The following is a 27,957-nucleotide window of genomic DNA, read 5'->3' on the forward strand; positions in this document are numbered from 1 at the left end:
TGTGTGCTGGCGGTGGGGAGGAGGGGCAGCTGGAGCTGCTCCATCAAGAGCTGGAAAATTTAACCCTTTCTTTACCAGCCTGAACCACCAGAATTGTTGATTTTGCCAAGTATGCGCTGCGGTGTAGTTACGGTTGCCCCGGAGCCTCCAGGATTCAAAGATTAATCTTCAGGACACAGCTGACAGCAAAACCCGGGAGAAAAATATTATTACAAGAAATGGGGGGGTGGGGGGAACTCATTTTCTTGGACCTCTTTCGTTTATTCGTATATTTTTTTAAATTCGCTTATGGGATGTGGGCGTCGCTGGCAAGGCCAGCATTTATTGCCCATCCCTAATTGCCCTTGAGAAGGTGGTGGTGAGCTGCCTTCTTGAACCGCTGCAGTCCATGTGGTGAAGGTACTCCCACAGTGCTGTTAGGGAGTTCCAGGATTTTGACCCAGCGACGATGAAGGATCAGCGATATGCTTCTAAGTCAGGATGGTGTGTGACTGGGAGGGGAACTTGCTGGTGGTGGAGGGAGTGAATGTTTAAGGTGGTGGATGGATATGAAAATATTGGAGATGGGGGGGGAAAATGGCTGTTTGACCAGGTGGGGCGGTTGGAGGGAGGAGGTCATGTGATGAATCCTCCAGCAAGAAGTCCGAACCAGAGGCATCAACCCCAGGTATAGTGCATACGTTTACAAACTGGGGTTCCCAAACCCTGGGGTCTGCGAGGAGATCCCATTGGGTCCCATGACATCGTCAGACGTCTGCATTTTCTGGCCTTACCATCGAGTAATTCCTGTTGCAGTATGTTAATTAAAAGCAGAAGCTGGTGAGGCGAGAGGAGGAGAAGTTTTTTTTTTAACGCAGCGAGCTGTTGTGATCTGGAACGCGCTGCCTGAAAGGGCGGTGGAAGCAGATTCAATAGTAACTTTCAAAAGGGAATTGGGTAAATACTTGAAATGGAAAAATTTGCAGGGCTATGGGGAAAGAGCAGGGGAATGGGACTAATTGGATCGCTCTTTCAAAGAGCCGGCACAGGCACGATGGGCCGAATGGCCTCCTTCTGTGCTGTATCAATCTATGAAGGAATAAGAGGAAACAGAATTGATACAGTAATAGTGGTGTGAGAGATAGAAGCATTAAAGGCGAAGGAAGAGCAACCAAAGTATGAGAGCTGAGAGAAACAGAGTATTAGAGGAGAAAGCAGCATGAGTAGTGGAGGAAGAGAATCAGCCAGGGATTCCTCCCACCCCACCCCCCGATCACAATCCTGTGACTCCTGATGCAAAGTGAGTGCGCGCGCACAGGATTGTGCTCCGCTGCGACGCCTGCCACAATTGAATAGGCTGCTCAGGCTCTTTTATCAAGCCTCGCAGGTGAAGAACGACCACTTAAGCGAGGTACCGGAGGATTGCCAGGGCATGCGAAACCCATACCACAGCAAAGGTCACTGTCTTCAGGAGAAGATTTCAGGACTCTGAGCACAAGATATATAAAATATAGTTTTCATAAAAAATCAGTGACTCTGAAATCTGGGCAGAATGAGATTAAAACTGATTTTGTGTTAACACTGTCAGACACCCATGCACCAGTATAAATCCAATCACCAATAGCAAGTCCACCCAATCAATTGTCCCATCTTTTCCTCCCCTGAAGGTGCTGATTCTTGCTGGGGTACAAACCCGCAGGGGCCAGCAACGACCACAGCACCTCGCCTGCATGGCCACTCATTTCATGTGTGAGCCTAGACTGTGAATGGCAACTGGCTATTCCACCATGGAGGAATCACCACCAAGTTCGTTCCTGTCTTTACCTCAAGGCCCTTTGCACGCGCACTTTCCAGCAGGAATCACTGGATAGTTATCTGGAATGGGAACCCTGGAAGATTGTCTTCTCTTTCCCACTCTCTCTAGCTCAGGAGCACCGAGACCGAGCGTAGCACCCCTACAATTGGCCCACTGCAACCGGAGATACAACCTGAGATATTCCTGGCCTGTGTGGCTTTGTATCACACCAGGCAGTGTTTGTATAACTGAACCAAGGGGTAGCACACTGACACCAATCAGCCAGCACTCCCATCAAAATTAAATATTTCAAAATTATTTCCCACGACTTTGTGTCAGCCAGTGGCTCAGTGGGCAGCACTCGTGTCTCTGAGTCAGAAGGCTTGTGGGTTCAAGTCCCACTCCAGAGACTTGAGCACAAAATCTAAGCGGACACTCCAGTGCAGTGCTGAGGGAGTGCTGCACTGTCGGAGGTGCCATCTTTCGGGTGAGACGTTAAACCGAGGCCCCGTCTGCCCTCTCAGGTGAACGTTAAAGATCCCACAGCACTATTTTGAAGAAGAGCAGGGGGAGTTCCCCCCCCCGGTGTCCTGGCCAATATTTATCCTTCAACCAACATCATTAAAACAAATTATCTGGTCATTATCTCATTGCTGTCAGTGGGATCTTGCTGTGCACAGATTGGTTGCCGCATTTCCTACATTACAACAGTGACTACATTTCAAAAGTACTTCATTGGCTGTAAAGTGCTTTGGGACGTCCTGAGGTTGTGATAGGGGCTATATAAATGCAAGTTTCTTTTTCTTTTAAAGTATAAACGCAAGGTTTACTTTGAAGATTTAAATTTTTTTGCACAATGTTCTCCTTGCTCTCTGTTTGTGTCTGTGTACTTATTGATTTCGCTGCGTTCTGTGAGTGGGGTTGCTGTACAGTATTTGTTCTGTTGTGTTCCCGGCTCTGCCAGCTGTAGAACACGTGTATCTGTGACATAACAAATAGTGTTACACAAGCTTGCAATGACAGGCGGCTGCCAGCTGCTCGCCTGATCAAAACCTTCACCACCCTGCAAGATTTTGCTTCTTCAGTTAATGCCCACAATTTTTCTAGCTCGGTCCCCTGTGAGTTGCCCTTTGATTGCTAACTCTGCGGTCACTTTGGCGCCGGGGAAAGAGAGCTGAGCGAGGTCGCTTTGTTTTAGGAGCGGCGAGGACAGCCGTGTTGGAGGAGGAAGGTCCCCGGTATAAGAAGCTGTCGCCGAGGCCCGTTTGCAGGCAGTGTGGAGAAGAGGGCACAAGCAGAGGGCCTGAGGCCTTGGTAACCAGTGACAACATGAGCCATGCTGACCCTGACAACGGCATAACAACCAGCCAAACTGGTAAGAAGGAGGCCAACAGTCAGACACGTTATTATTATGGATGTGAATTTTACTGCAGTGGAACTAAGTGTCATCAGTTCTGTAACTTTGCAGCCAGAACTGTGCCCCGAGCCCTGTAATCAGGTGACAGCAAGTGATCACTTAGAAACCAGACTTTCCACCGCCTTGGGTTTATGTAAAATGTATACACACACCCAGGATGCAGTTGGATTGTGCACTTTGATCTACTCAGTGACAGTTAGGCTGTAGACAGCCAATGCTGCATTGAAGCTCCTGATTTCAGACACGGCGCGGCACTAACGTTCCCGAGTTCAGACACGGCACAGCGCTCACGCTCCCGAGTTCAGGCACGGCACAGCGCTCACGCTCCTGAGTTCAGACACGGCGCGGCGCTAACACTCCCAAGTTCAGACACGGCACAGCGCTCACGCTCACGAGTTCAGACACGGCACAGCGCTAACGCTCCCGAGTTCAGACACGGCACAGTGCTAACGCTCCCGAGTTCAGACACGGCACAGCGCTCACGCTCCCAAGTTCAGACACGGCACAGCGCTAACGCTCCCGAGTTCAGACACGGCACAGCGCTCACGCTCCCGAGTTCAGACACGGCACATCGCTAACGTTCCCGAGTTCAGACACGGCGCGGCGCTAACACTCCCGAGTTCAGACACGGCACAGCGCTCATTCTCCCGAGTTCAGACACGGCACAGCGCTCATTCTCCCGAGTTCAGACACGGCACAGCGCTAACACTCCCGAGTTCAGACACGGCACAGTGCTCACACTCCCGAGTTCAGACACGGCACAGCGCTCACACTCCCGAGTTCAGGCACGGCACAGCACTCACACTCCCGAGTTCAGACACGGCACGGCGCTCACGCTCCCAAGTTCAGACACGGCACAGCGCTAACACTCCCGAGTTCAGACACGGCACAGTGCTCACACTCCCGAGTTCAGGCACGGCACAGCGCTAACGCTCCCGAGTTCAGACACGGCACAGCGCTAACGCTCCCGAGTTCAGACACGGCACAGCGCTAACGCTCCCGAGTTCAGACACGGCACAGCGCTAACACTCCCGAGTTCAGACACGGCACAGCGCTCACGCTCCCGAGTTCAGACACGGCACAGCGCTAACGCTCCCGAGTTCAGACACGGCACGGCGCTCACACTCCCGAGTTCAGACACGGCACAGCGCTAACGCTCCCGAGTTCAGACACGGCACAGCGCTAACGCTCCCGAGTTCAGACACGGCACAGCGCTAACGCTCCGAAGTTCAGACATGGCACGGCGCTCACACTCCCGAGTTCAGACACGGCACAGCGCTAACGCTCCCGAGTTCAGACACGGCACAGCGCTAACGCTCCCGAGTTCAGACACGGCACAGCGCTAACGCTCCCGAGATCAGACACGGCACAGCGCTAACGCTCCCGAGATCAGACACGGCACAGCGCTAACGCTCCCGAGTTCAGACACGGCACAGCGCTAACGCTCCCGAGTTCAGACACGGCACAGCGCTAACGCTCCCGAGTTCAGACATGGCACGGCGCTCACACTCCCGAGTTCAGACACGGCACAGCGCTAACGCTCCCGAGTTCAGACACGGCACAGCGCTAACGCTCCCGAGTTCAGACACGGCACAGCGCTAACGCTCCCGAGATCAGACACGGCACAGCGCTCACAAATTCCCGAGTTCAGACACGGCACAGCGCTAACGTTCCTGAGTTCAGACACGGCACAGCACTCACACTCCCGAGTTCAGACACGGCACAGCGCTCACGCTCCCGAGTTCAGACACGGCACAGCGCTCACACTCCCGAGTTCAGACATGGCACAGCGCTCACGCTCCCGAGATCAGACACGGCACAGCGCTCACAAACTCCCGAGTTCAGACACGGCACAGTGCTAACGTTCCTGAGTTCAGACACGGCACAGCGCTCACACTCCCGAGTTCAGACACGGCACAGCGCTCACACTCCCAAGTTCAGACACGGCACAGCGCTTACACTCCCGAGCTCAGACACGGCACAGCGCTAACGCTCCCGAGTTCAGACATGGCACAGCGCTAACACACCCAAACTCAGACACGGCACAGCGCTCACGCTCCCGAGTTCAGACACGGCACAGCGCTCATGCTCCCGAGTTCAGACACGGCACAGTGCTCACACTCCCGAGTTCAGACACGGCACAGCGCTCACACTCCCGAGTTCAGACACGGCACAGCGCTAACACTCCCGAGTTCAGACACGGCACAGCGCTCACGCTCCCGAGTTCAGACACGGCACAGTGCTCACACTCCCGAATTCAGACACGGCACAGCGCTAACACTCCCGAGTTCAGACATGCACAGCGCTAGCACTCCCGAGTTCAGACACGGCACAGTGCTAACACTCCCGAGCTCAGACATGGCGAGATTGGGGCTCGGGGCCAGGGAGCGGTGGCGATTCTTTTGCTGCAGGCGATCCCTAGGCTTGGTTTCCCTGAGTGTTCTGGCTCTGGCTGCTTCAGGGCAAACCAATTTTGCACCATGACCTCACGCAGACATTAGGCCTCTTATTTGCATATGGAAACGGTCTAACGCCTGCTTCAGGTGTGGGTAAAGGACTCCTGTTGTTTGCCCTTACCAAATATGGCGGGCGACACTCTTCCAGTTGGAAGTGTGCACGCGCTCCTCCCGCCCGCCATTTTGGGGACTTAGGAAGCCATGTAGCATCTGTTTTTCAGCCCAATCTCTAGACCAGTGTCTTTTACAATACAGAGTGTTTTAGGTACTTTCTTCACCTGCTCACGGGTGGCCTCCTGGTTCTTGGAACCTCTCGAACAACAGCTGTTGGCACAAAACCACGAACAAAAATACCCAACTACAAAGGACCCAACCTTTATATGGTAAATGTAATAACATTTGCAGATGTCACGCGATCAGACTGTCACGTGGTCAAACCGCCAGGAATGCTTCCAATTAGAATTGGCAGCCCTACGCCCAGGTGATCTTGTTTTTTTCAGATTCTCTTCTCCTTCAGGAAGCACCGAGTTTTCTTGGGGAATTACTCCGTGGGCATCGGCCACCCCTTGGCACCTTGCTCAAATCGCCATTCTTCAAAGTGTGAGCATGTTGAATGATTCCCAGCAGGGTCTGCGACCAGAAGAGCCACACGTGATGTCCAGCAGGGGGTCAAAGATCAGAGGCTGACTTTGATTTCCCACCCGAGTCCTGGGACACTGAGGCTAATTAAAACACTCAGCTGCTACCCGGGCAGTGGAATCTGCGGCCTTCCTGGTCTGTGGGGCTCAGTTCCCCGCCCGGTAGTGCGTTCACCCACTAAACCATCAGGGGAGTCGACAGAGGCTGATTGCTCCTCCTTAATGGTTCTTGTTCTGTTTACAGTGGCGCTGGTGGAGAGCAATGCCAACCCTGCAGGCCTGCAGCTGATCAGCACCTACCGAACCAATCGAATCGGAGACCCTCTCGACATTGTAGCCCTGGCAGAGCAAATCCAAAAGGTAGGATCCACCCCCCACCCCGCAATTGTTACACCTTCTCTTCCCACCCAAGTCACTGTCTTACTGCAGGACTGCAGTTCAATGGGTGATGGTCGCTCTTGGGTTTCTTACCCTAGTGGTTCTTCTTCATACAGGGACCATGCCAGCAACTGCTAGCAGGGCATTCAACTGTGGAGAGGAATCGTGACTGAGGCCAACCCTGCCCTGGTGCCTGAGGCCAACCCTGCCCTGGTGCCTGAGGCCAACCCTGCTCTCGCAACTGGGGCCAACCCTGCCCTGGCACCTGAGGCCAACCCTGCCCTGGCGCCTGAGGCCAACCCTGCCCTGGCGCCTGAGGCCAACCCTGCCCTGGCGCCTGAGGCCAACCCTGCCCTGGCGCCTGAGGCCAACCCTGCCCTGGCGACTGAGGCCAACCCTGTCCTCATTCGACATTCACACATACACACTTCCAGTAGGAGTTGCTGGATTGCAATCAAGAATGGGAGCCAAGCCTGGTTTTGTTCATTGTTAGCCCAGGGACACTGACAACAACTGTGGTTCCCCCCACTGCAGCCCCAGACGAGATTAGCTAACTCAAGGACAGACTGGGAATTGGAACCATGATTTATGACATGGTGTTAGTGCCACACCATGTAGTGTCCTTGCCCACTGGGCCCATCATAACCATTCACATCTAGAGCATGCCTCTATTTGTCATTCTATAATAGCCCCTCTCATTTGCTGTCGCAAATCATCTTTCTACTGTCAGTCAATGTGCCCATTGCCTGGTACTGGGGCTCTGACTGTAAAACACCCCTTCCCCTCTGTCCCTCACCCATTATGATGTGCCAAGTGTCTGTTGGGGGTTGGGGTAATAGAGCGATGCATACTACAGATATAGACTGAAAACTACTGGGACAAGAAGAAGGACTAACGACAGGCTCCTTGAACTAGCACGAGGAAGGCGAGCGGTGATGAGGCTGATTATGATCTGAGGAATGTCATCCCGTGGGAACATTATTCGGGAGTCACGAGGGACGGTGTTGGGGGTGGTTGCTGTATGGAAAAGTTGATGGTAATGGATCAAGAGGCAGGCAAAGAGGAACATGGCTAGATGTTACGATGGAATGGGCAGATGTAATATCAGGAGCTCGTACGGTGTCAGAGTCATAGAGTTATACAGCACAGAAAGAGGCCCTTCGGCCCATCATGTCCGCGCCGGCCATCAAGCCCAGTCTATTCTAATCCCATTTTCCAGCACTTGGTCCGTAGCCTTGTATGCTATGGCGTTCATCTAAATGCTTCTTGTATGGAATGTGTCGGTCACCAGACTTCAGAGGAGGGAGCGTGGGATGCAAGATTATTACTTTGAATATCTTGGGGTTTCCCTCTTGCCTCTTTCGCCAGCATGTGGCAAAAAGTGGCTCATCCAGCTAAGGCCCTCCCACTCTCCCTCCCCTCCCTCCAGACCTGCAATCTGGCGGTTTTGTTCAAACTTAGCCGTATGATGCATTTTAGAAGAATGGCCCAGGTCTTGGGTGGAATGATGCATCGGTTTCAATATGAGAATTTAGGGATGTTCCCTTAACACCAGTAAGAGCGTTTTCAATGTTACAATGAAGCAATCAGTTACAACCAGACCGAGGTTGTCCCATAGAAGTTGCTAAGCGACACCATTTTAGCCACATGCACTAATTTTAGCAGAAAAACACCTTGCACACAATACAAGTAAATGGTACTTCACACGGATGCTGCCTGGCCTGCTGAGTATTTCCAGCATTTTCTGTTGTTATTTTATATATTTACTTAACAGATATCTTGCCGCCATTCAGTAACCAAGGAAGTAAAGCACTCACAATGCCCAAAAAGACTTGCACACTCTACTTTTCCTCTTACCGTTTTACCAACAAATGCACAAAAGGTTAAATTTCACATACACATGTTGACCGACGGTAACTTACCCATTTTTTATTTACTAATCAGAAATGCGATTGGTCCCATCAGGATTCCCAATTAGCCACATGTGACTCGCGGCTAATGTATTTGGACAACACAGATCTAGACTGGAGTTACTTGGTCTACAAGCCAGAATTTACAGGCAGACAGTCAGCAGTTGAATAGAAAGCTGTTTTCAAACATAAGACATCTAAAAAAGACTTGCATTTATACAGCGCCTTTCACAACCACAGGACGTCCCAAAGCGCTTTACAGCCAATTAAGTATTTTTTTTGAAGTGTACTCCCTGTTGTAATGTAGGAAACGTGGCAGCCAATTTGCACACAGCAAGATCCCACAAACAGCAATGTGATAATGACCAGATAATCTGGGTTTTTTTTTAGCGATGTTGATTAAGGGATAAATATTGGCCAAGACACCAGGGATAACTCCCCTGCTCTTCTAAGAAATAGTGCCACAGGATCTTTAACGTCTACCTGAGAGAGCAGCTGGGGCATCGGTTTAATGTTTCATCCGAAAGACGGCACCTCCAACAGTACAGCACTCCCTCAGCACTGCACACAGTGTCAGCCTAGATTTTTGTGCTCAAGTCCCTGGAGTCAAACCCACAACCTTCTAACTCAGAGGCGAGTGTGCTACCCACTGAGTCACGGCTGGCACATCTAATTGTGTTTCTCTTCATCATTTGATTCTGGATTACTAGGAACCCTAAAAATCAGAACATAAAAATACACTGGGGTAGATCAGACGGCTGATGGGGTTGTGGTGGAGTGGGGCTGATGGGGTTGGCTTGGAGTGTGGCAGACGGCTGGAGGGTGGAGAGGAGCAGACGGCTGACGGGTGGAGGGTGGAGAGGAGCAGACGGCTGATGGGTGGAGGGGAGCAGACGGCTGATGGGTGGAGGGTGGAGAGGAGCAGACGGCTGGAGGGTGGAGAGGAGCAGACGGCTGGAGGGTGGAAAGGAGCAGACGGCTGGAGGGTGGAGAGGAACAGACGGCTGATGGGTGGAGGGTGGAGAGGAGCAGATGGCTGGAGGGTGGAGAGGAACAGACGGCTGATGGCTGGAGGGTGGAGAAGAGCAGACGGCTGATAGCTGGAGGGTGGAGAGGAGCAGACGGCTGGAGGGTGGAGAGGAACAGACGGCTGATGGCTGGAGGGTGGAGGGGAGCAGACGGCTGGAGGGTGGAGGGGAGCAGACGGCTGGAGGGTGGAGGGGAGCAGACGGCTGGAGGGTGGAGAGGAACAGACGGCTGATGGGTGGAGAGGAACAGACGGCTGATGGGTGGAGAGGAACAGACGGCTGGAGGGTGGAGAGGAGCAGACGGCTGGAGGGTGGAGACGAACAGACGGCTGATGAGTTTGGGCTGGAGTGCAGCAGACAGTTGAGGAGCAGGGCTGGAGAGGGGGAACACTGTGGTAGGCTCAGCGTAGAGAATGGAATGGAAGGGGAGAAACCCAAGGCTGTGGAGCACCAGATTACTAAACTGAAAATAAACCCGAGATCTGTGGCAGCATCAGGTTGGAAAGTCAAAATTTAATTTAATTTTAAAAATCCCTCCAGTGCCACCCAGAGCAAGGATCTGGGAAAAGGTCCTTGGGAAAGCAACAGTGCCACCTAGCATTTAAAGTAAATAGAACCATAGAAACATAGAACGGTTACAGCACAGAAGGAGGCCATTTGGCCCGTCGAGTCAGTGCCGGCTCGCTACAAGAGCACTTCAGCTAATCCCACTCCCCCGCCCTTTCCCCATAGTCCCGCAGATTTTTTTCCTTCAGGTACTTATCCGATTCCCTTTTTTAACCGCTTTCTCAACCTGCCCTGCCACCTTCAACGATTTGAGCACATATACCCCCAGGTCTCGCTGTTCCTGCACCCCCTTTAGGATTGTACCCTTTAGTTTATATTGCCTCTCCTCGTTCTTCCTACCAAAATGTATCACTTCACACTTTTCTGCGTTAAATTTCAAATATAATACACAAAGCTGAAGGTGAAGGTAATATCCAGGCCCTGCTCCAAGTGTGACAAAATCATGACACGAGAAGTGTGACAAACAGGAAGTGTGCACTTGTCTTTAATATAGATCGATTGTATTGTGTTACAGATTCTATCTAATGGCCTTTTAAACCAGCCAACTATGAAACCTTTTATAAAATAAAAACAGAAAACGCTGGAAATACTCAGCAGGTCAGGCAGCATCTGTGGAAAGAGAAACAGAGTTAACGTTTCAGGTCGATGACCCTTTGCCAGAACCTTTTATTACTGTTGATGTGACTCCTCTGATTGGGTAAAATGGAAAAGAAAGACTTGCATTTCTATAGCACCTTTCACGACCTTCGGACGTCCCAAAGGGCTTTTTAGCCAATGTAGTACAGGTAGACTACCCTTTATCCGAACTTCCGAAAACCGAAACCCTCTAAAAACCGAAGGTTTTTTCGTTCAACGTAAGTCCAGCGTAAGTCGTGCGCACGACCCCCCGCGGACCCCCGCCGGCCCCGACCCCCGCCGACCCCCGCCAGCCCCGACCCCCGCGGGCCCCCCCGCGGACCCCCGCCGGCCCCGACCCCCGCCGACCCCCCCCCCCCGCGGACCCCCGCCGACCCCGACCATAAGTTGGCGGGGGTCGGGGTCGGCGGGGGTCCGCGGGGGGGTCGGCGCCAGCGGGGGTCCGCGGGGGGTCGGCGGGGGGTCGTGCGCATGACTTACGCTGCGCGTCAGCGTAAGTCGTGCGCACGACCCCCCGCCGACCCCCCCGCTGACCCACCTTCCGAAATCCGAAATTCTCCGAAAACCGAAACACGGCTGGTCCCGAGGTTTTCGGATAAAGGATAGTCTACCTGTACTTTTGAAGTGTAGTCACTATTTTAATGTAGGAAACGCGGCAGCCAATTTGCGCACAGTAAGCTCCCACAGACAGCAATGTGATAATGACCAGAAAAACCTGTTTTAGTGATGTTGGTTGAGGGGTACATATTGGCCAGGAGACCCGGGATAACTCCTTTGCTTTTTTTTCCCCAAATAGTGCCGTGGGATTTTTTGCGTTCACTTGAAAGGGGAGACAGGGCCTCGGTTTAACATCTCATGCAAAAGACGACTCCTCCGACAGTGCAGCACTCCCTCAGTACTGCACTGGAGTGTCAGCCTAGATTTTGTGCTCAAGTCTCTGGAGTGGGACTTGAACCCACAACCTTCTGACTCAAGAGGCAAGAGTGCCGCCCACTGAGCCACAGCTAACACCTAATTGGGCATGAAAAATAACACTATCCCACCCCCTTGATTTTTTTGTGGTTTGTTCAAAGCCAAGGTGCATTTCCTTTAGAGTCTAAGGGAGGGTGTTTGTCTGGCTTGTCAGACGCTGACCTGAAACAGCCTCTTAAACAGAAGTGAAACCTTTTTTTCTGTCACTTGCAATCATGCGGATCAGGTCTGATCACACCGAGATAGAAAAGAACAAGAACTTCCTTTCTCATATATTCAGGACGTCTCAAAGTGCGTCACGTACAATGGCAGTCGAGAAGGCAAATCCATCAGCCAATTTGTACACTGCAAAGTCCCATAACCAGCAAATTAGATGGAAAAAAAAGAAAGACTTCCATTTATATAACTCCTTTCATGACCTCGGAACATCCCAAAGGGCGTTATAGCAATTAAGTACTTTTGAAGAGTAGTCACTGTTGTAATGTAGGACCGGTTAATTTGATTTTGGTTGTTGGCCAGAACACTGGGAGAACTTCCTGCTCTTCAAATATTGCCCGTAGCTTTCACAAGTAGACAGGGCCTCGGTTTATCTCATCTGCAAAACAGCACCTCTGACAATGCAGCACCCCCTCAATACTGCACTGAAGTGTCAGTCTATAAACATAGAAATATAGGAGCAGCAAGTGAGGATTTACTGTCATTCCCTGTGCCAACAATGGAGGCGCTGGCTCAGGCCTCGCATTCCAACCCAAGGGTGCTGAGACCAAATATAGAACCCTGGCTGAGGTCAACTGATTCTGGACTAAAGCAGGGATTGAGCCCGAGGTCTTTCCGTTCTCATACATCTCAGCTACTCACCGCTGTAACCTACTGAGCCACTGGGGAGTTAAACAGAGAAAAATAGGAGCAGGAGTAGGCCATTCGGCCTTTCGAGCCTGCTCTGCCATTCAATATGATCATGGCTGATCCTCTATCTCAATACCACATTCCCGCTCTCTCCCCATACTCCTTGATGCCTTGTGTGACAAGAAATCTATCTATCTCCTTCTTAAATATATTCAGTGACACAGCCTTCTGTGGTCGAGAATTCCACAGGTTCACCACCCTCTGAGTGAAGAAATTTCTCCTCTTCTCAGTCCTAAATGCCCTACCCCGTATCCTGAGACTGTGACCCCTCGTTCCAGACCCCCCAGCCAGGGGAAACATCCTCCCTGCATCCCTAGATCATATACTCAAGAACTGGAGTAGAGCTTGAACTCACAACCATCTGACTGACAGGGAAGAGCACTACCCACTGAGCTTAGAAAGCACACCGAGTGTCACAATTAGAGTGTTATTTCTGAATGTTTGCTCATTTTCCTCCAATTCATTTTGAACTAAAATCCATATTGTGTCTAGTTTTTTTCAAAATTTGGATCAAGAAGCCCTTGTTCCATTCGATCACACTAAGTACTTGCCCTACGGTTTCCCCATTACAGCAGTCCTGCAATTGTGACTCGGTTTGGGAGGAGTGAAGAGAGTTTTATCAGTGTCAGTGTCGGCTGTGGCTCAGTGGGTAGCACTCTCGCCTTCTGAGTCAGAAGGTTGTGGGTTCATAGTCCCACTCCAGGGACTTGAGCACATAAAGCTAGGCTGACACTCCAGTGCAGTGCTGAGGGAGTGCTGCACTGCCGGAGGTGCCGTCTTTCGGATGAGACGTTAAACCGAGGCCCTGTCTGCTCTCTCAGGTGGACGTAAAAGATCCCGTGGCACTATTTTGAAGAAGAGCAGGGGAGTTATCCCCGGTGTCCTGGCCAATATTTATCCTTCAATCCATATAACAGAAACAGATTATCTGGTCGTTATCACATTGCTGTTTGTGGGACCTTGCTGTGCACAAATTGGCTGCCGCATTTCCCAAATTACAACAGTCACCTGAAAACTCATTTTTAATGTGGAAGCAAGTCATCCTCGGTTCCGAGGGACTGCCTAAGAAGATTACAACAGTGACTCCACTTTAAAAAAGTACTTCATTGACTGAAAAGCACTTTGAGACATCCGGTGGTCATGAAAGGCACTATATAAATGGAAGACTTTCTTTCTTTATAAGGGGTAGTAGAATAGTGTGAAACCACATAACAATTAATCTACCTTTGAACTGTTAGTACTGAAACACTTGGGCTTCATGAGTCATCTAGATTTTGTCATCGCTGGTGAAGCACTCTTATTTCAAAGAGAGAGATGTGTTAATATTGGTGTAACTGTGAATCCATAGTCAATTAACTGAAGTTCCTTGTCCTGTAAATGTCTGTGTGATTGGCAGCTGCGTGCAGTTTAGTTAAAATGACTGATTACTAAACAACGGCAGGTTTTGAAACTCTGGTGTTCTTCCTAGTTTCTAACCGACTGAATGTAATGACAGCCCCCATTGTGGACTGTTGTGCCTAACATCGGGTGATGGTGCTCTGACTCCGCCAGTGCTTCTTTCCTGGTTTGTGACCACAGCAGGGTCTGTGGCTGTTTTATATTAATCAGCGGATACAGTAGCAGCAATTGATAATTATCTGATTAAACTGCCATGTAATTCTGCTGCAGCCTGTGTGATTTTTGTACATCCAGGGACTTGAGCACAAAACTCCAGGCTGACGCTCCAGTGCAGTGCTGAGGGAGCGCTGCACTGTCGGAGGTGCCGTCTATCGGATGAGACGTTATACCGAGGCCCCCATCTGCTCTCAATTCAATTCAATTCAATTCAAATCGCTTTATTGGCGTGACAAGTTACATCTTATGTTGCCAAAGCATCGAAAAACATTCATGGTTGTACACAAAAATACAGATCTATCCATACAGTGTATAAACAGATATATCCCTGAGTGTATAAATATACTTTCATATAATTTATATATACTCTTTTCTTATATTTAGTGGTTGTCCCTCTGTTTATGGCAAGCTGTAACATAGTGTGCCGCTAGTGTTACACAATTTCTCTCTTCCCCGAGTAGGTATGGGAGCTTTTGGTCGTCATTTAAATTTCTGAATTCCGGGCATATTTTTGTGAATTTTGGGTAGAAATTCTCCTTTATGCCCTGATATTTTCTACAAGCTGTGAGGAAGTGCATCTCTGTCTCCACCACTCCCTGACTGCAATGAGAGCATATCCTGTCCTCTCTTGGTAGCCGGGTCTGCCTGTGTCTACCTTTTTCGATCGCCAGGCTATGTTCACTAAGTCTGTACATTGTCAAGGTTTTTCTCAGTTTGCTATCCTTTACCATGGTCACTCTCTCGGGTGGATGTAAAAGATCCCACGGCGCTATTTCGAAGAAGAGCAGGGGAGTTATCCCCGGTGTCCTGGGGCAGTATTTATCCCTCAATCAACATAACAAAAAACATTATCTGGTCATGGTCACATTGCTGTTTGTGGGACCTTGCTTGTGTGCAAATTGGCTGCTGGGTTTCCTACATTACAACAGTGACTACACTTTAAAAAAGTACTTCATTGGCTGTAAAGCGCTTTGAGATGGCCAGTGGTCGTGAAAGGCGCTATATAAATCCAAGTCTTTCTTTCTTTTATTAGTATTTAATATATATATTGAATATTGATGGATTGTCCTGTTTTCGGAGAAGAGGAATATTCAGTCATTTAAAAAAATTAATTTCGGGATCTGGGCGTGGCTGGTATGGCCGGCATTTATTGCCCATCTCTAGTTGCCCTGAGGTGGTGGTGTTGGGCCGCCTTCTTCGTAAACCGCTGGTAGCTGATACAACTGGGTGGCTTGCTAGGCCACGTCAGAGGGCAGATCGTAGTCAACCACCTCAGTGGGATTGGAGTCAGAAAAAGGCCGGACCGGGTAAAGATGACAGGTTTCCTTCCCTAAAGGACATCAGTGAACCAGTTGGGTTTTTAATGACAATCTGACAGCTTCATAGTCACCGATAACCAGCTTTCTATTTCCAGAATTTTTAAAAAACTGAATTCAAATTCTCAAACTGCTATGGGACTTGAATTCAAGTTCTACTGGATTATTAGGCCAGGCCTCTGGATTAGTAATAGAACCACCAACACTGCCGTACCCTACCACAGCCTACTGTGGCTGTGCGCCACACCAGAGTCATCTACTTTACTCACATTTCCCTGCTCCTTTCCGACAACATTTAGTATTTTTGTTTTTCCAAATGCGAATGTAATTCCCTCTGAAGATAGATAATGTAATTCCCTCTTAAGATGATAGATTTTTGGACTCGAGGGGAATGAAGGGATACGGGGATCGAGCGGGAAAGTGGAGTTGAGGTCGATGATCAGCCATGATCTTATTGAATGGCGGAGCAGGCTCGAGGGGCCGTATGGCCGACTCCTGCTCCTAATTCTTATGTTCTTAAATGAGATTGAATCAGCATCAACAGCTACTCTGCGTGAAAAAGAATTCCTTCCAGCCTCACCCTCATGCCTGATCTTATCTCCTTCTGTTATTCCTGATCTGGAATTGATCGCTCTATTTCCATCGTATTTTACTTGAGAAACAGTTTGAGGTTTCATTCTTATCCCTGTTTGTATTTTGGGTGCTTTCCAATCAACTTTTGATTTCGGTTGTCTGTGGTTACAAAAATTCAAGTTTAAAAAAAAAACGGAAAAAAAAAAAATCCCCCAGTGACTAATTTGGGTCTCGTCCTCACCAGAGCGGCATTTCACCTGTGTTGGCTGCCGGCTGCCCTCTGGTACCTCACTCGCTCTTCATGTGTGAGCCTGCACAGTGAGTGTCGGCAAGCTACTGGACATTACAGCCCGGCCCAGCTAAATCCGACAGTCGCCTTCCATCCCCACACGCACTTTCCAGCAGGATTTTGACCGGGACTGATCAGCTGATTATATATTTTTCTTCCCCCCGCCCTCTCCCTAGCCCAGGGGCATTGAGGCCAACTGTAGCACCCCAATTCATGCCCTGACTCGGATCCGTTAACTCAAGACAGACAGGGGATTGAGCCTTGGGCCTTCTGGTCTGTGTGGCTCAGTATTATGGCATTCGCCCACTGACTTGTCAAATGTCAAATCCATGTTTACTGTAAACCCCAACAGTGTGTGACTTGGAAGGGAACTTATTGGGTAATTCCAGCGCAGGAAAAAAGTGTTTCATTTTACAAGCTGTTAAATAACCTTAAAATTAGAGCTAGGCCGTTCAGGGTGATGTCACAAAACACTTCTTCACACAAAGGGGAGTGGAAATCTGTAACTCCCTCGCTCAATTGAAAATTTCAAAACTAAGATGGATAGATTTTTGTTAGGCAAGGGTAATAAAGGATATGGAACCAAAGCGGGTAAATGGAGTTAAGATACAGATCAGCCATGATCTAATTGAACAGCGGAACAGGCTCGAGGGGCTGAATGGCCTCCCCTTGTTCCTATGTGTGTGATTATGGTCAAGGTAATGCGTGGATTACAGTCACCATGCGGTGATCAGAATGGCAGACCAACATGGGAGAGGTCTTGTTGTCGGGCCTACTCAGGAATTTTAACTCCACTAAATTTAAGCGCTTGTATTTCCCAGGCAGACGACTTTGTTCGTGCCAATGCTTGTAATAGACTGACTGTGATCGCCGAGCAGATTCAATACCTCCAGGAGAAAGCTCGAAAGGTAGGAGGAGTCTTCAAGTTATGCATTGTCTTCCCTCTCTGTCCTCTTCTTTTCGGCCTCATCCCACTTCCGCAGGTCCTCAAGCTCATGCTGAAGAGCCCAGGTCTCGGTTAGCCTTGCTCTGTAACTGGCTGACAGATGCCCAAAGGAAACTGAGGGAAAACCACTGTGTGAGGTTGTACTTGTGACACATTTACGGGTTGGTATATCCGCTGACATTGTGAATTCACCTCGTTTACATTGCCGGGTGGAATTCAGGTCATTTGGGATTGCAGGGATCACAACTGTGACTTTCATTTTCTGGCAGTGGCCCTCCCCGATTTCAGTACAGGCTCGGCAATTTCTGGGCTGCGGGGGCAGGGTGAGTCGAGCGTTCGGGCTCCCCGCGACCAGAACAAAATGCTGGTATCTGGCCTCCAGTCTCGCCAGAGGCATTATTTATGTTTGTCTCTGGTGTCTCTCCACCATCGGCAGCCGTGCCTTCAGCCGTCGAGGCCTAAGCTCTGAAATTCCTTCCCCAAACCTCTTCACCTCTCCAGCTCTCTCTCATAGATTTCATAAAAGATAGGAGCAGGAGTAGGCCATTCGGCCCCTCGAGCCTGCTCCGCCATTCAATGAGATCATGGCTGATCATCCAAATTCAGTACCCGGTCCCTGCCTTCTCCCCGTATCCCTTTAGCCTTAAGTGATCCCTTTAGCCTCTCCTCCTTCAAGGTTCCCTACCTCTTTGACCAAGTGTGTGGTCATCTGTCCTAATGTCTCCTTCTTTGGCTCGGTGTCAATTTTTGACTGATTACAATCCTGTGAAGTCTCTTGGAACATTTTACTATGTTAAAGGCACTATATAAATGCAAGTTGCTCTGGTCGCTGTCTCCAGCAACCTTGGGGACCTAGTTGAATGTTGCTGTGGGTTTTTAGTTGCTATAACAGCTGCTGATTTCCCCTCCGATGGCTCTCACATGACAGGAAGTGCTTACTGCATGTATCCTTTTCTAGGTTACAATCATATTTAGAATGTCAGGCTCACTGTGGTCAACAGCACCTTCCAAAATTTTACATGAAACACTTCCTTTGTGCGTGTCAAATTGGCTGAATCTCTATACACCTTAAACAACTACTCCCTCCACCACCGGCGCACCGTGCCTGCAGTGTGTACCATCTACAAGATGCACTGCAGCAACTCGCCAAGGCTTCTTCGGCAGCACCTCCCAAACCCAAGACCTCCACCACCTAGAAGGACAAGGGCAGCAGGCGCATGGAAATACCACCACCTCCAAGTTCCCCTCCAAGTCACACACCATCTTGACATGGATCTATATCGTTCCTTCAACAACAACTTGAATTTATATAGCGCCTTTAACGTAGTAAAACGTCCCAAATTTTGACACCAAGCCACAGGAGATATTCGAGCAGATGACCAAAAGCTTGGTCAAAGAGGTAGGTTTTAAGGAGCATCTTAAAGGAGGAAAGAGAGGCGGAGAGGTTTAGGAAGGGAATTCCAGAGCTTAGGGCCTTGGTAGCTGAAGGCACAGCAACCAATGGTTGAGCAATCAAAATCAAGCATGCTCAAGAGGCCAGAATTAGAGGAGCGCAGATATCGGAGGGTTGGGGGGCTGGAAGAGATTACAGAGATAGGGAGGGGCGAGGCCATGAAGGGATTTGAAAACTAGGATGAGAATTTTAAAACTGAGGTGTTGCTTAACCGGGAGCCAATGTAGGCCAGCGAACACAGGGGTGATGGGCGAACAGGACTTGGTGCGAGTTAGGACATGAGCAGCCGAGTTTTGGATGAGCTCAAGTTTGCGTAGAGTAGAACGTGAGAGGCCGGCCAGGAATGTGTTGAAATCGTCAAGTCTAGAGGTAACAAAGGCATGGATGAGGGTTTCAGCAGCGGATGAGCCGAGGAAGCGGCGGAGACGGGCGATGTTCCAGAGATGGAAATAGGCAGTTTTAATGATGGCACGGATATGTGATCGGAAGCTCATCTCAAGGTCAAATACGACACCAAGGTTGAGAACAGTCTGGTTCAGCCTCAGACAGTTGCCAGAGACAGAGATGGTGTCAGTAGCTAGGGAACAGAGTTTGTGGCAAGGACCAAAGACAATGCCTTCGATCTTCCCAATATTTATTTGGAGAAAATTTCTGCTCATCCGGTACTGGAGCTGTCTGACAATTTAGAGACAGTGGAGGGGTCAAGAGAGGTGGCAGTGAGGTAGAACTGGGTGTCATCAGCGTACATGTGGAAACTGATGCTGTGTTTTCAGATGATGTCGCCGAAGGGCAGCAGACCGATCAGAAATAAGAGGGGGCCAAGGATAGATCCTTGGGGGACACCAGAGATAACAATATGGGAGCGGGAAGAGAAGCTGTTGCAGGCGATTCTCTGGCTATGACTGGATAAGAATGGAACCAGGTGAGTGCAGTCCCACCCAGTTGGACGACGGCGGAGAGGCATTGGAGGAGGATGGTGCGGTCAACCGTGTCAAAGGCTGCAGACAGTTCAGGAAGGATGAGGGGGAATAGTTTACCTTTGTCGCAGTCACATAGGATGTCATTTGTGGCCTTGGTTAAGAGCCGTTTCGGTTCCGTGGCAGGAGTGGAAACCTGGTTGGAGGGAAATCATGGTGTGATTTGGTGATAAGAGCCACACAGCCACCGCGACGGTCTGGGCGGGGCAAGTGGTGGGAGGTGTAGCCAGGGGGGATGCTTCCTTTCAGGGGAAGGTGTCATCAGCCCTCAGCCAGGTTTCCGTCAAGGCCATGACATCGATGTAATCATCCACAATAAGCTCATGGATGGCAAGGGCCTTGTTCACAAGTGAACAGACATTCTGCAGGAGATGCGGAGAGGGCCGGTGATAGATAATCCACTGCCAGAGTCCACAGCGTCAGCACTGGCAGGGGTGAGTTGGACAGGAAGGAAATGAGCAAGATTAACCCCCAGTGGGCGTGCTGGGCAGGGAGGTCGGTGAGAGGAGGATGGGACAATTGGGGTTGCTGCTTGTAAGGAGGCAGTGACGAATGCCTTGATGGGCCCTTCGGAGGATGCCAAGAGAGGCACAGAGGGAAGCTATAGACTTATCCAAGATGGAGTCAAGCCTGGGATGGCAGTAGGAAGGTCGAGGAGTGCTGAAGGGTTGGGATAGGGATTTGGGAGGGCAGAGTACCCCAGAGGGAAGAAATGAAAAGAAGCATGATGACAGGACAGAGGGGTCTAGGAGGGGTAAAGATAAAAGGGGAGAAAAAAAGTGGAAATAGAAGAGATGGTCTCGGGTCCGGAGCAGCAGCCAAAACGCGCACGTGAATGGACACAGGGAAAACTCAAGTTACATAGGCCTGGTTACACAGCAATTATTAGGATACATATATTCTGGTAGTAAATGGGGAATAGAAAGGCAGTCAACAGGAGTGAGTCCAGAGTTAATGTCAGAGGTCGCGTGGTGGGATAAAGTTGACGTAGGTAGGGTGAAGTCAGCATGGAGCATCGACGAACTGTTGTCCAGGTTTGGAGACAGGTGTGCTGGGTGAGTGAAGTCCAGAAGCTATTTGAAGGGTAGAGCATCGGAGGACGCATTGCTGGAGCTACTTCTGTGGGAATGACGATCCAGGAGGTGCGCAGAATCCGTTGCGAGGCAGAAGAAAAAATCATAATCATAATCAACTTTATTGTCATTGTTAGTGCACAAGTGCAGTACAACGAAATGTAGGCTTGCGGCTCCAGAGTGTACATTTAGATTAAGACATTTAAGCATTCAACATTCATTTGGCTTGTAATACATTAACATAAACATAACCATAATAAAGTGCATTGGCAGATGTACAGGCTTTAGAGTTTATTTGTGGAGTTCAGTAGGATGACAGCCCTGGGAAAGAAGCTGTTCCTAAATCTGGTCGTTCGGGTGTGAATGCATCTGTAGCGTCTCCCAGATGGCAGGAGGGCGAACAGACTGTGGCTGGGGTGGGTAGAGTCTTTGATGATGGTCCGTGATCTCCGTAAACAGCGTTTCTGGTATATGTGCTCTATGGTGGCGAAGTTGGCGGTCACCATAAGACCCAGAAGTGGTGGAGAAATGTACTTCAGCCCAGGAGCGTGAAGCTCTAGCCAGGAACCAGACTGCAGCTTAAGCTGAAAAACCAGTAGAACCGGTCATAGGCTCAGCAGGTAACAGCAGCTGTAAGCTGATCAAAGTTACTTCAAAATGTAAGCAATTGGGCAGCATATGAGTCTTGCAGTGTAGTCCAGTGCAGAAGCGTAGTCTTGATGTAGAGAGAAGTCCACAAATTTGGAAGCCAAATTTGAGAAAAGATCCAGTGCTCACAAATAAAGAGCAGGCATGGTCAGGGGATGGGTAGTAGCAGTTAATGAACACCTTGGTCTAGAAATTAGATGGCTACATGGTCATTTTTCCATCGCCGCTGGGTCAAAATCCTGGAACTCCCTCCCTAACAGCACTGTGGGAGCACCTTCACCGCACGGACTGCAGCGGTTCAAGAAGGCAGCTCGCCACCACCTTCTCGAGGGCAACTAGGGATGGGCAATAAATAAATACTGGCCTTGTCAATGATGCCCACATCGCAAGAATGAATTTTTAAAAAACACCTGCTGCTTATGCCAGTGAAACTACCCTACAAGTGGTGTGACAGTACCGCCCAGGGCAGCTCCCTTACCTCTTGCCTAAGTTCACTTTCAGTGACTTCATACCCAAAATGAATGACAAAATGTGTCCAAGCAAACGCAAAACTGCTTCACATCAGCATGTGTTCCACAATGGGCCTGCAGCAATGCAGCAAGCAACCTGGATTCACCTGCGTGGAAGGAGCAGTGGATAGGAACTGATGCCATTAAGCGTTGAAGGGTGAAAGGTTAAGTCATAATTAGCCAGATTGTTTTTTTCATTTTGTCAAATTAGAAAACGTCAGTTTGATCAACATTAACTCTTCAAATGAAAGGAATTCTGCCCTAGAGTTTCCCCTGCAGAATGCCATCTCCATTGTTGGTGCCAACATTGTGCATAGCACTAATCCTTCATGATCTGGTCCTGTGTTTCCTCCCCCCCCCCCCCCGTGCTCATCCCTGGGTTCCTGTTCAGGTCCTGGAAGAGGCCAAGAGGGACGCAGATCTCCATCACGTCGCCTGTAATATTGTGAAGAAGCCTGGGATCGTCTATTTCATGTACAGACGGGATTCTGGGCAGCGATACTTCTCCATCCTTTCTCCAAAGGTCAGTGGGTTTGACTATTTCCATGACCTCCAGTAAGTGAAAGGAGTTTCCCATTAATTGCAGCTGCACTGTAATGGAGTTAGGGGGAAGATCGGGAACTTAGTTTGGTTGCTGAGCTTTGCCAGCCAGGAAGGTCCCAGCCGTGGTTCAGCGGGCAGCACTCTGGCCTCCGAGCCAGAAGGTTGTGGGTTCAAGTCCCACTCCAGAGTCTTGAGCACATAAGCCGGGCTGCCACTTCAGTGCAGTATTGAGGGAGAACTGCACTGCCGGAGGTGCCGTCTTTCAGATGGGACATTAAACCAACCAAAGCCCCATCTGCTCTCAGGTGGATGTAAAAGATCCCATGGCACTATTTGAAGAGCAGGGGAGTTATCCCTGGTGTCCTGCCCAATATTTATCCCTCAACCAACATCACAAACAGATTATTTGGTCATTAACTTCTTGCTGTTTGTGGGAGTTTGCTGTGCACAAATTGGCTGCCACGTTTCCTATATTACAACAGTGACTACACTTCAAAAGTACTTCATTAGCTGTAAAGCGCTTTGGGATGTCCTGGGGTTGTAAATGGCGCTGTATAAATTCAAGTGTCTCTTTTTTATTAAGTCTGTTGTTTTTCACTATTCATATTAGGAGTGGGGACAGAGCTGCCCACACGAGTTCCTTGGTGCCTACAAGCTGCAGCATGACCTGTCATGGACACCGTACAAGGAGATCGAGAAAAGAGATGTAGAAATGAGTCTCATTGACAAGCTCCTGACCCAACAGCAGGCATTGCCAGAGAGCACGGAGCCCAACTTCCAGGGACTGACCCAATGACACTACCTCCCAGCGAGAACAATCTCAAATATTCGACATGTCCTGACAAGGAGGCTTTGATTTCAGAAAATACCGTGCTTCTTGATGTTTACACGGGGCCATTTTAAAAGTCTGTTTTCTGCTTGTTCCTCTGCAGTTCTTGGTTCTGTTTTTCATTTACACTACAGCCTAGAAATGACTGTTTGTGATAACAGTAGACAAACACTTGACGTGTTCATATGATATGCTTTTGTCTACCGCTTTAATGCAGTCCATATTCTATTTATTTTAAATGGGCTATCACCTGCATAAAATAGCACACACAAGGGAATAGCATAAGAACACGCTAAGCAGTCATTTGCTTACATCAGCAACAGCAGCCACTAGGCTAAAAAGGGAAGATTTCACCTTCCCACCAACACTCATACTTAGAATTAGCTGGGAATCTCGGATCCATAGAGGGGATTCAGTGAATTGGACTAAATAATCCTCGGGTTAGATCACATTTACTTGCACTTTGAATAGTGCAACTAGTGACCTGCTTATACCAAGGATAGTAACTAGGCTTATTTAGTGCTTCAGCACCAATACACAATTGGAAATCCAAAATAACAACAGAAAACGCTGGAAAAACTCAGCAGGCCAGGCAACATCCGTGGAGAGAGAAATAGAGTTAACGTTTCAGGTCGAAGACCCTTCATAAGAACGGAGAAAAAAGGCAGGAAATGAAACATTAAAAGGCCAGTTTGGGGGCTTGTATTGTTCCACGTAAGCTCGAGGAACAGCGCCTCATCTTCCGATTAGGCACTTTACAGTCTTCCGGACTCAATATCGAGTTCAACACAATTTCAGATCATAACCTCGGCCCCTATCATATTTTTATATATTTTCTATCCACACCTTTGCTTTGTGCTTTTTTTTCTCTCCCACATGGCAGCCCTCTCTCTCTCACTCTGCCAGCGCATTTCACACCTAATCTAGAGCCATCTTTTGTCTCTTTACCTGTCCTATTACCATCTCGTCTCGCCTTGAATATCTCTTAATGTCTCTTCACCTCCCTTTTGTTCTCATTCCCATTTCCCAGCCCCCAAACTGGCCTTTTAATCGGTTTCATTTCCTGTCTTTTTTCTCAGTTTTGACGAAGGGTTTCGACCTGAAACGTTGACTCTATTTCTCTCTCCACGGATGTTGCCTGGCCTGCTGAGTTTTTCCAGCGTTTTCTGTTATTTCGGATTTCCAACATCCGCAGTATTTTGCTATCACACAATTGGAAATGACGGCTCAATACACTTTAATGCTCCGTGATACCCTTACTTCATTCCCTCATAGGAACAGGAGGAGGCCATTCAGCCTCTCAAGCCTGTTCCGCCATTCAATTAGCTCATGGCTGATCTGTACCTTAACTCCATCCACCCGCCTTGGTTCTGTAACCCTCAATACCCTTGCCTAACAAAAATCTATCAGTCTCAATTTTGATAGAAACATAAGATTTCTAGAGAAGGGATCTCTCCCAAGCTTAAATTCTGCGCAGAACTTGATATTTGTACTCAAATTGCTCCCAACATGTGACAAATCTGCGATCGTCTGTATTACAGAGCAATGTTCTCCCGCTCTCTCTCACGTTTGGAGGGACAAAATCGATACCTCGATGTTGTGTCAAGTGGCCATACTGTGCATATTTCAGTTTGCTTTACTGAAATTCTCATGACAACAGAAATAAATTTGAAGTGTTAAAAACTGGCAATGAAAAAGGGAACTCTGTTACGCCTGTTACAGATGAAAGTAACGTGACAGTGACATCACAGACAACAGCTGTTCTGTCGAGCCGCTTCTCCGAAGGGCAGAGTTAGAGCCAATGTAAAATGAGTTTCGGTAGTTTCAAGCACGCCCCTAATTGGCACAGAATCTGCACCCCCCACCCCCACAATTCACCACTACAGTGGCAATCATGGCTGGTGGGGGAATTTGAAAAATATCACCCTGGTGCATTGGGGGGTGTATTTCAGAGGTTGAGGCACATGATCAGAGAGCAGAAGGCGCTTTACTCTGCATCCAGCCTGACCTGGGCGTGCTTCATGTTGACACTGGGTGCCTGAAGAAAGGAACCAAAAGAAAAGTTCTCTTTGTTCCTAGTCAGATATTGGGAATGTGAAGTAACAAGATCTACAGGGGATTAATGGAAAACAAAAACTAAAAATTACCTGTACGAGAATAGAAAAGGAGTATGTCTTAATTAACAATATAATAATTTTTTTTTGTTCACAAGAAGCCAGGGCTAACTGCCTCCCTGGGCCCAGTAAACCCGTCAGATGGCTGTGATCCTTTCTTCCCCTCTTTTTATGCTCCAGATTCTGCCCTCCCCTCCTGATGGCATTGGCACTTACTGATGGCATGGTTCCACAGGTCTTAGTTGACACCTTGCTCAAACGTCCATTCTTCATGCACGGGCTTAGAAAGTGAGAGAGGTAGGATGATCATTGATTCTGCTGGTGCACGAGAGGAAATAGGCCATATTTATAGGCCCTTTCACAATGGCACTTCAACTGTGGGAAAGCATTGGCAAATGGAACCTGATGTGCCACTCTCATGTAGTGTTCAGAGGACTAGCCTTTATCTAGAATCAGCCACTAATAGACCTGCAGGAGAGAAGGCAATTGTTATTTTGCACGGTTACTTGATTTTTTTTTTTTTTAAATTGGCATTACGGGCCTGGGAACAGACACTGAGCTATTCCACTGCATCATACATGCCGTGTCATGGTGCAATTTCATGTTATGAGGCCAGCATGTTGAGCTAGTTCAGTGTGTTTGGAAGGCCATCAGTGGAGATGCTGGCTGTAGCATCAGATTGAGAGTTCCATTTTAAAATGGGTCTCCACCGCTGTTAGTTTGAGAGGCCGGTAAATTTATATGGCAACTACAATGCAAAAACCATTCAAAAAGATGAGATTCATACTGACTGTTTCAGATCACATCTGACAAATTACACCCTTTGTTCAGTCTGCATTATAAGAGATATACTGGTGTGGGGCTGGGCATCTGCCATGTGCTTCTCACGATGCCACTCCCCACTGGGAGCACCAAATCACGGAGACCAGTGGAACTCCCCCAGTGACTCAGTTGGCAAGTCCGCAGCCTAATGATACTCAGCCAAACCAAGCAGGAAAGGCTCGGGTTTGATCGCTGGTCTGTGCTGATCGCCCGAGATGTTGTATGGGGTGTCACAATGAGCCTCAATAATTCTGGGCTAAGAGAACCAATTCTGACTGCTGTCCATGGACTCCTGGTGGGAGGTTTGTGTGGATGTTAAGTGATGGGTTAGAGTGACCCCAATATCTTCAGGAACATAATGGTAATGTACTCAAGCAAGCATCTTCTGGAGAATGTGTTACTTCCCCTTGTGAGAAGCTCCTAATACTTACCATCCACCTGGCAAGGGCTCAAATCTGCACTTATAAATTATCTGATGAACAATTAATGAATATTCTCTGGGGAATGGGGGAAAGTAGTAGGTTAAGTTGGCTTCAAAATGACTAAATATCTTGGCAATAATCACTGCCCTGGGTCACGTGAAGAATGGGCACTTTGGTGAGGTAGCAGAGGGCATCCAATACTGTGGCACAATATCTTCCTGTGTGTCTGTGCCTTCAGGGTCTGGGGGTTGGTGGTGGATGGGAATATTGAATATTAAAAGAGACATTTATTGAATATTAAGTTACTATTCTGGTAGCAGGCACACCATTTGCTGTTCTAGCCCATATCAAATTGCTATTTATTTAAGTTTGATGTGATTGCGTGATAAACTGAACCCAACTTGTGCCATTTCAGGCTTACTTTTTTAACCCTTTCCAAATAGGATTATTTCCCCAAGTGCCCCTTTGCTAGGACACTGGGTGGTGCAACACTGACTTCAGTCCTAGGGCCTGGGTTTAACTCAGCCCAGACTAATGGGATGAAGGTCTCCTTTGCCTGTTGAAGTGGTTGGGCAGTTCGAGTGCAGTTTCTAATAGGCGTGTCCCCATCGTCCAAAACTGCCCCTAATTTGGCACCAAATTAGTAATTGCCTTTAGAAGCCACTGGACGACTGATCAAGCAACCAACATGGTGCATTACACCAAACTCTTGATTTCAGCTGTGCCACCCTGAGCTGTTGCAGAGTTAAAGCCAGGCAACTGTAGCAAGACCAGGGAGAGGAAACTGGAGGCTCAATACTCTGAGCAGAACCATCTTTTCATTGGCTCAAATGATGCTGGGACTGCTCCACTTCCTAATAGCATTCCTTTGCTTTATCACACCATGCTCAGAAAACAAGGAGGAAGAGTGTCAAGGAGGAACCTCAGCCCTGTCAATGTCCTACAGCTAGGTAGGCTGCTGATAGTGGCCCAGAGATATACAGCAGAAGACCTGCCGAGAGCCACAGGTGAAGAAGAGGGTGTACGGCCAGAGATCCCTAGACTCTGAGGAGTACCACTGTTGTCGATAAAAGGCCACTGCTTTGTATTTTTCTAGCAGAGAAGGCTGCTGTCTCAAAAGGAGATGATGGGTGTATAGATGGAGGGA

General features: G+C 48.9%; 1 protein-coding gene across 2 annotated transcripts; it reads left to right on the forward strand.

Moving 5' to 3' along the window:
- Window positions 1-2,825: 2,825 nt before the first annotated feature.
- Window positions 2,826-23,546, forward strand: c25h1orf50 (chromosome 25 C1orf50 homolog). Of its 2 annotated transcripts, XM_085966876.1 has the most exons (5): window positions 2,833-3,149; window positions 6,530-6,645; window positions 17,296-17,382; window positions 22,472-22,603; window positions 23,234-23,546. In XM_085966876.1, exons 1-5 carry the CDS (start codon window positions 3,104-3,106, stop codon window positions 23,417-23,419), a joined length of 567 nt encoding a protein of 188 aa, XP_085823002.1. In that variant the 5' UTR covers window positions 2,833-3,103; the 3' UTR covers window positions 23,420-23,546. The 2 variants fall into 2 exon arrangements, with proteins under 2 accessions (XP_085823003.1, XP_085823002.1); XM_085966877.1 differs by lacking the exon at window positions 17,296-17,382 and having other exon boundaries at window positions 2,826-3,149.
- Window positions 23,547-27,957: the final 4,411 nt, after the last annotated feature.

Source organism: Somniosus microcephalus, chromosome 25 (genome assembly GCF_052327205.1).
Source record: "Somniosus microcephalus isolate GS21.2 chromosome 25, FLI_Smic_1.0, whole genome shotgun sequence".
In the NCBI taxonomy this organism is placed as follows: Eukaryota; Metazoa; Chordata; class Chondrichthyes; order Squaliformes; family Somniosidae; genus Somniosus; species Somniosus microcephalus.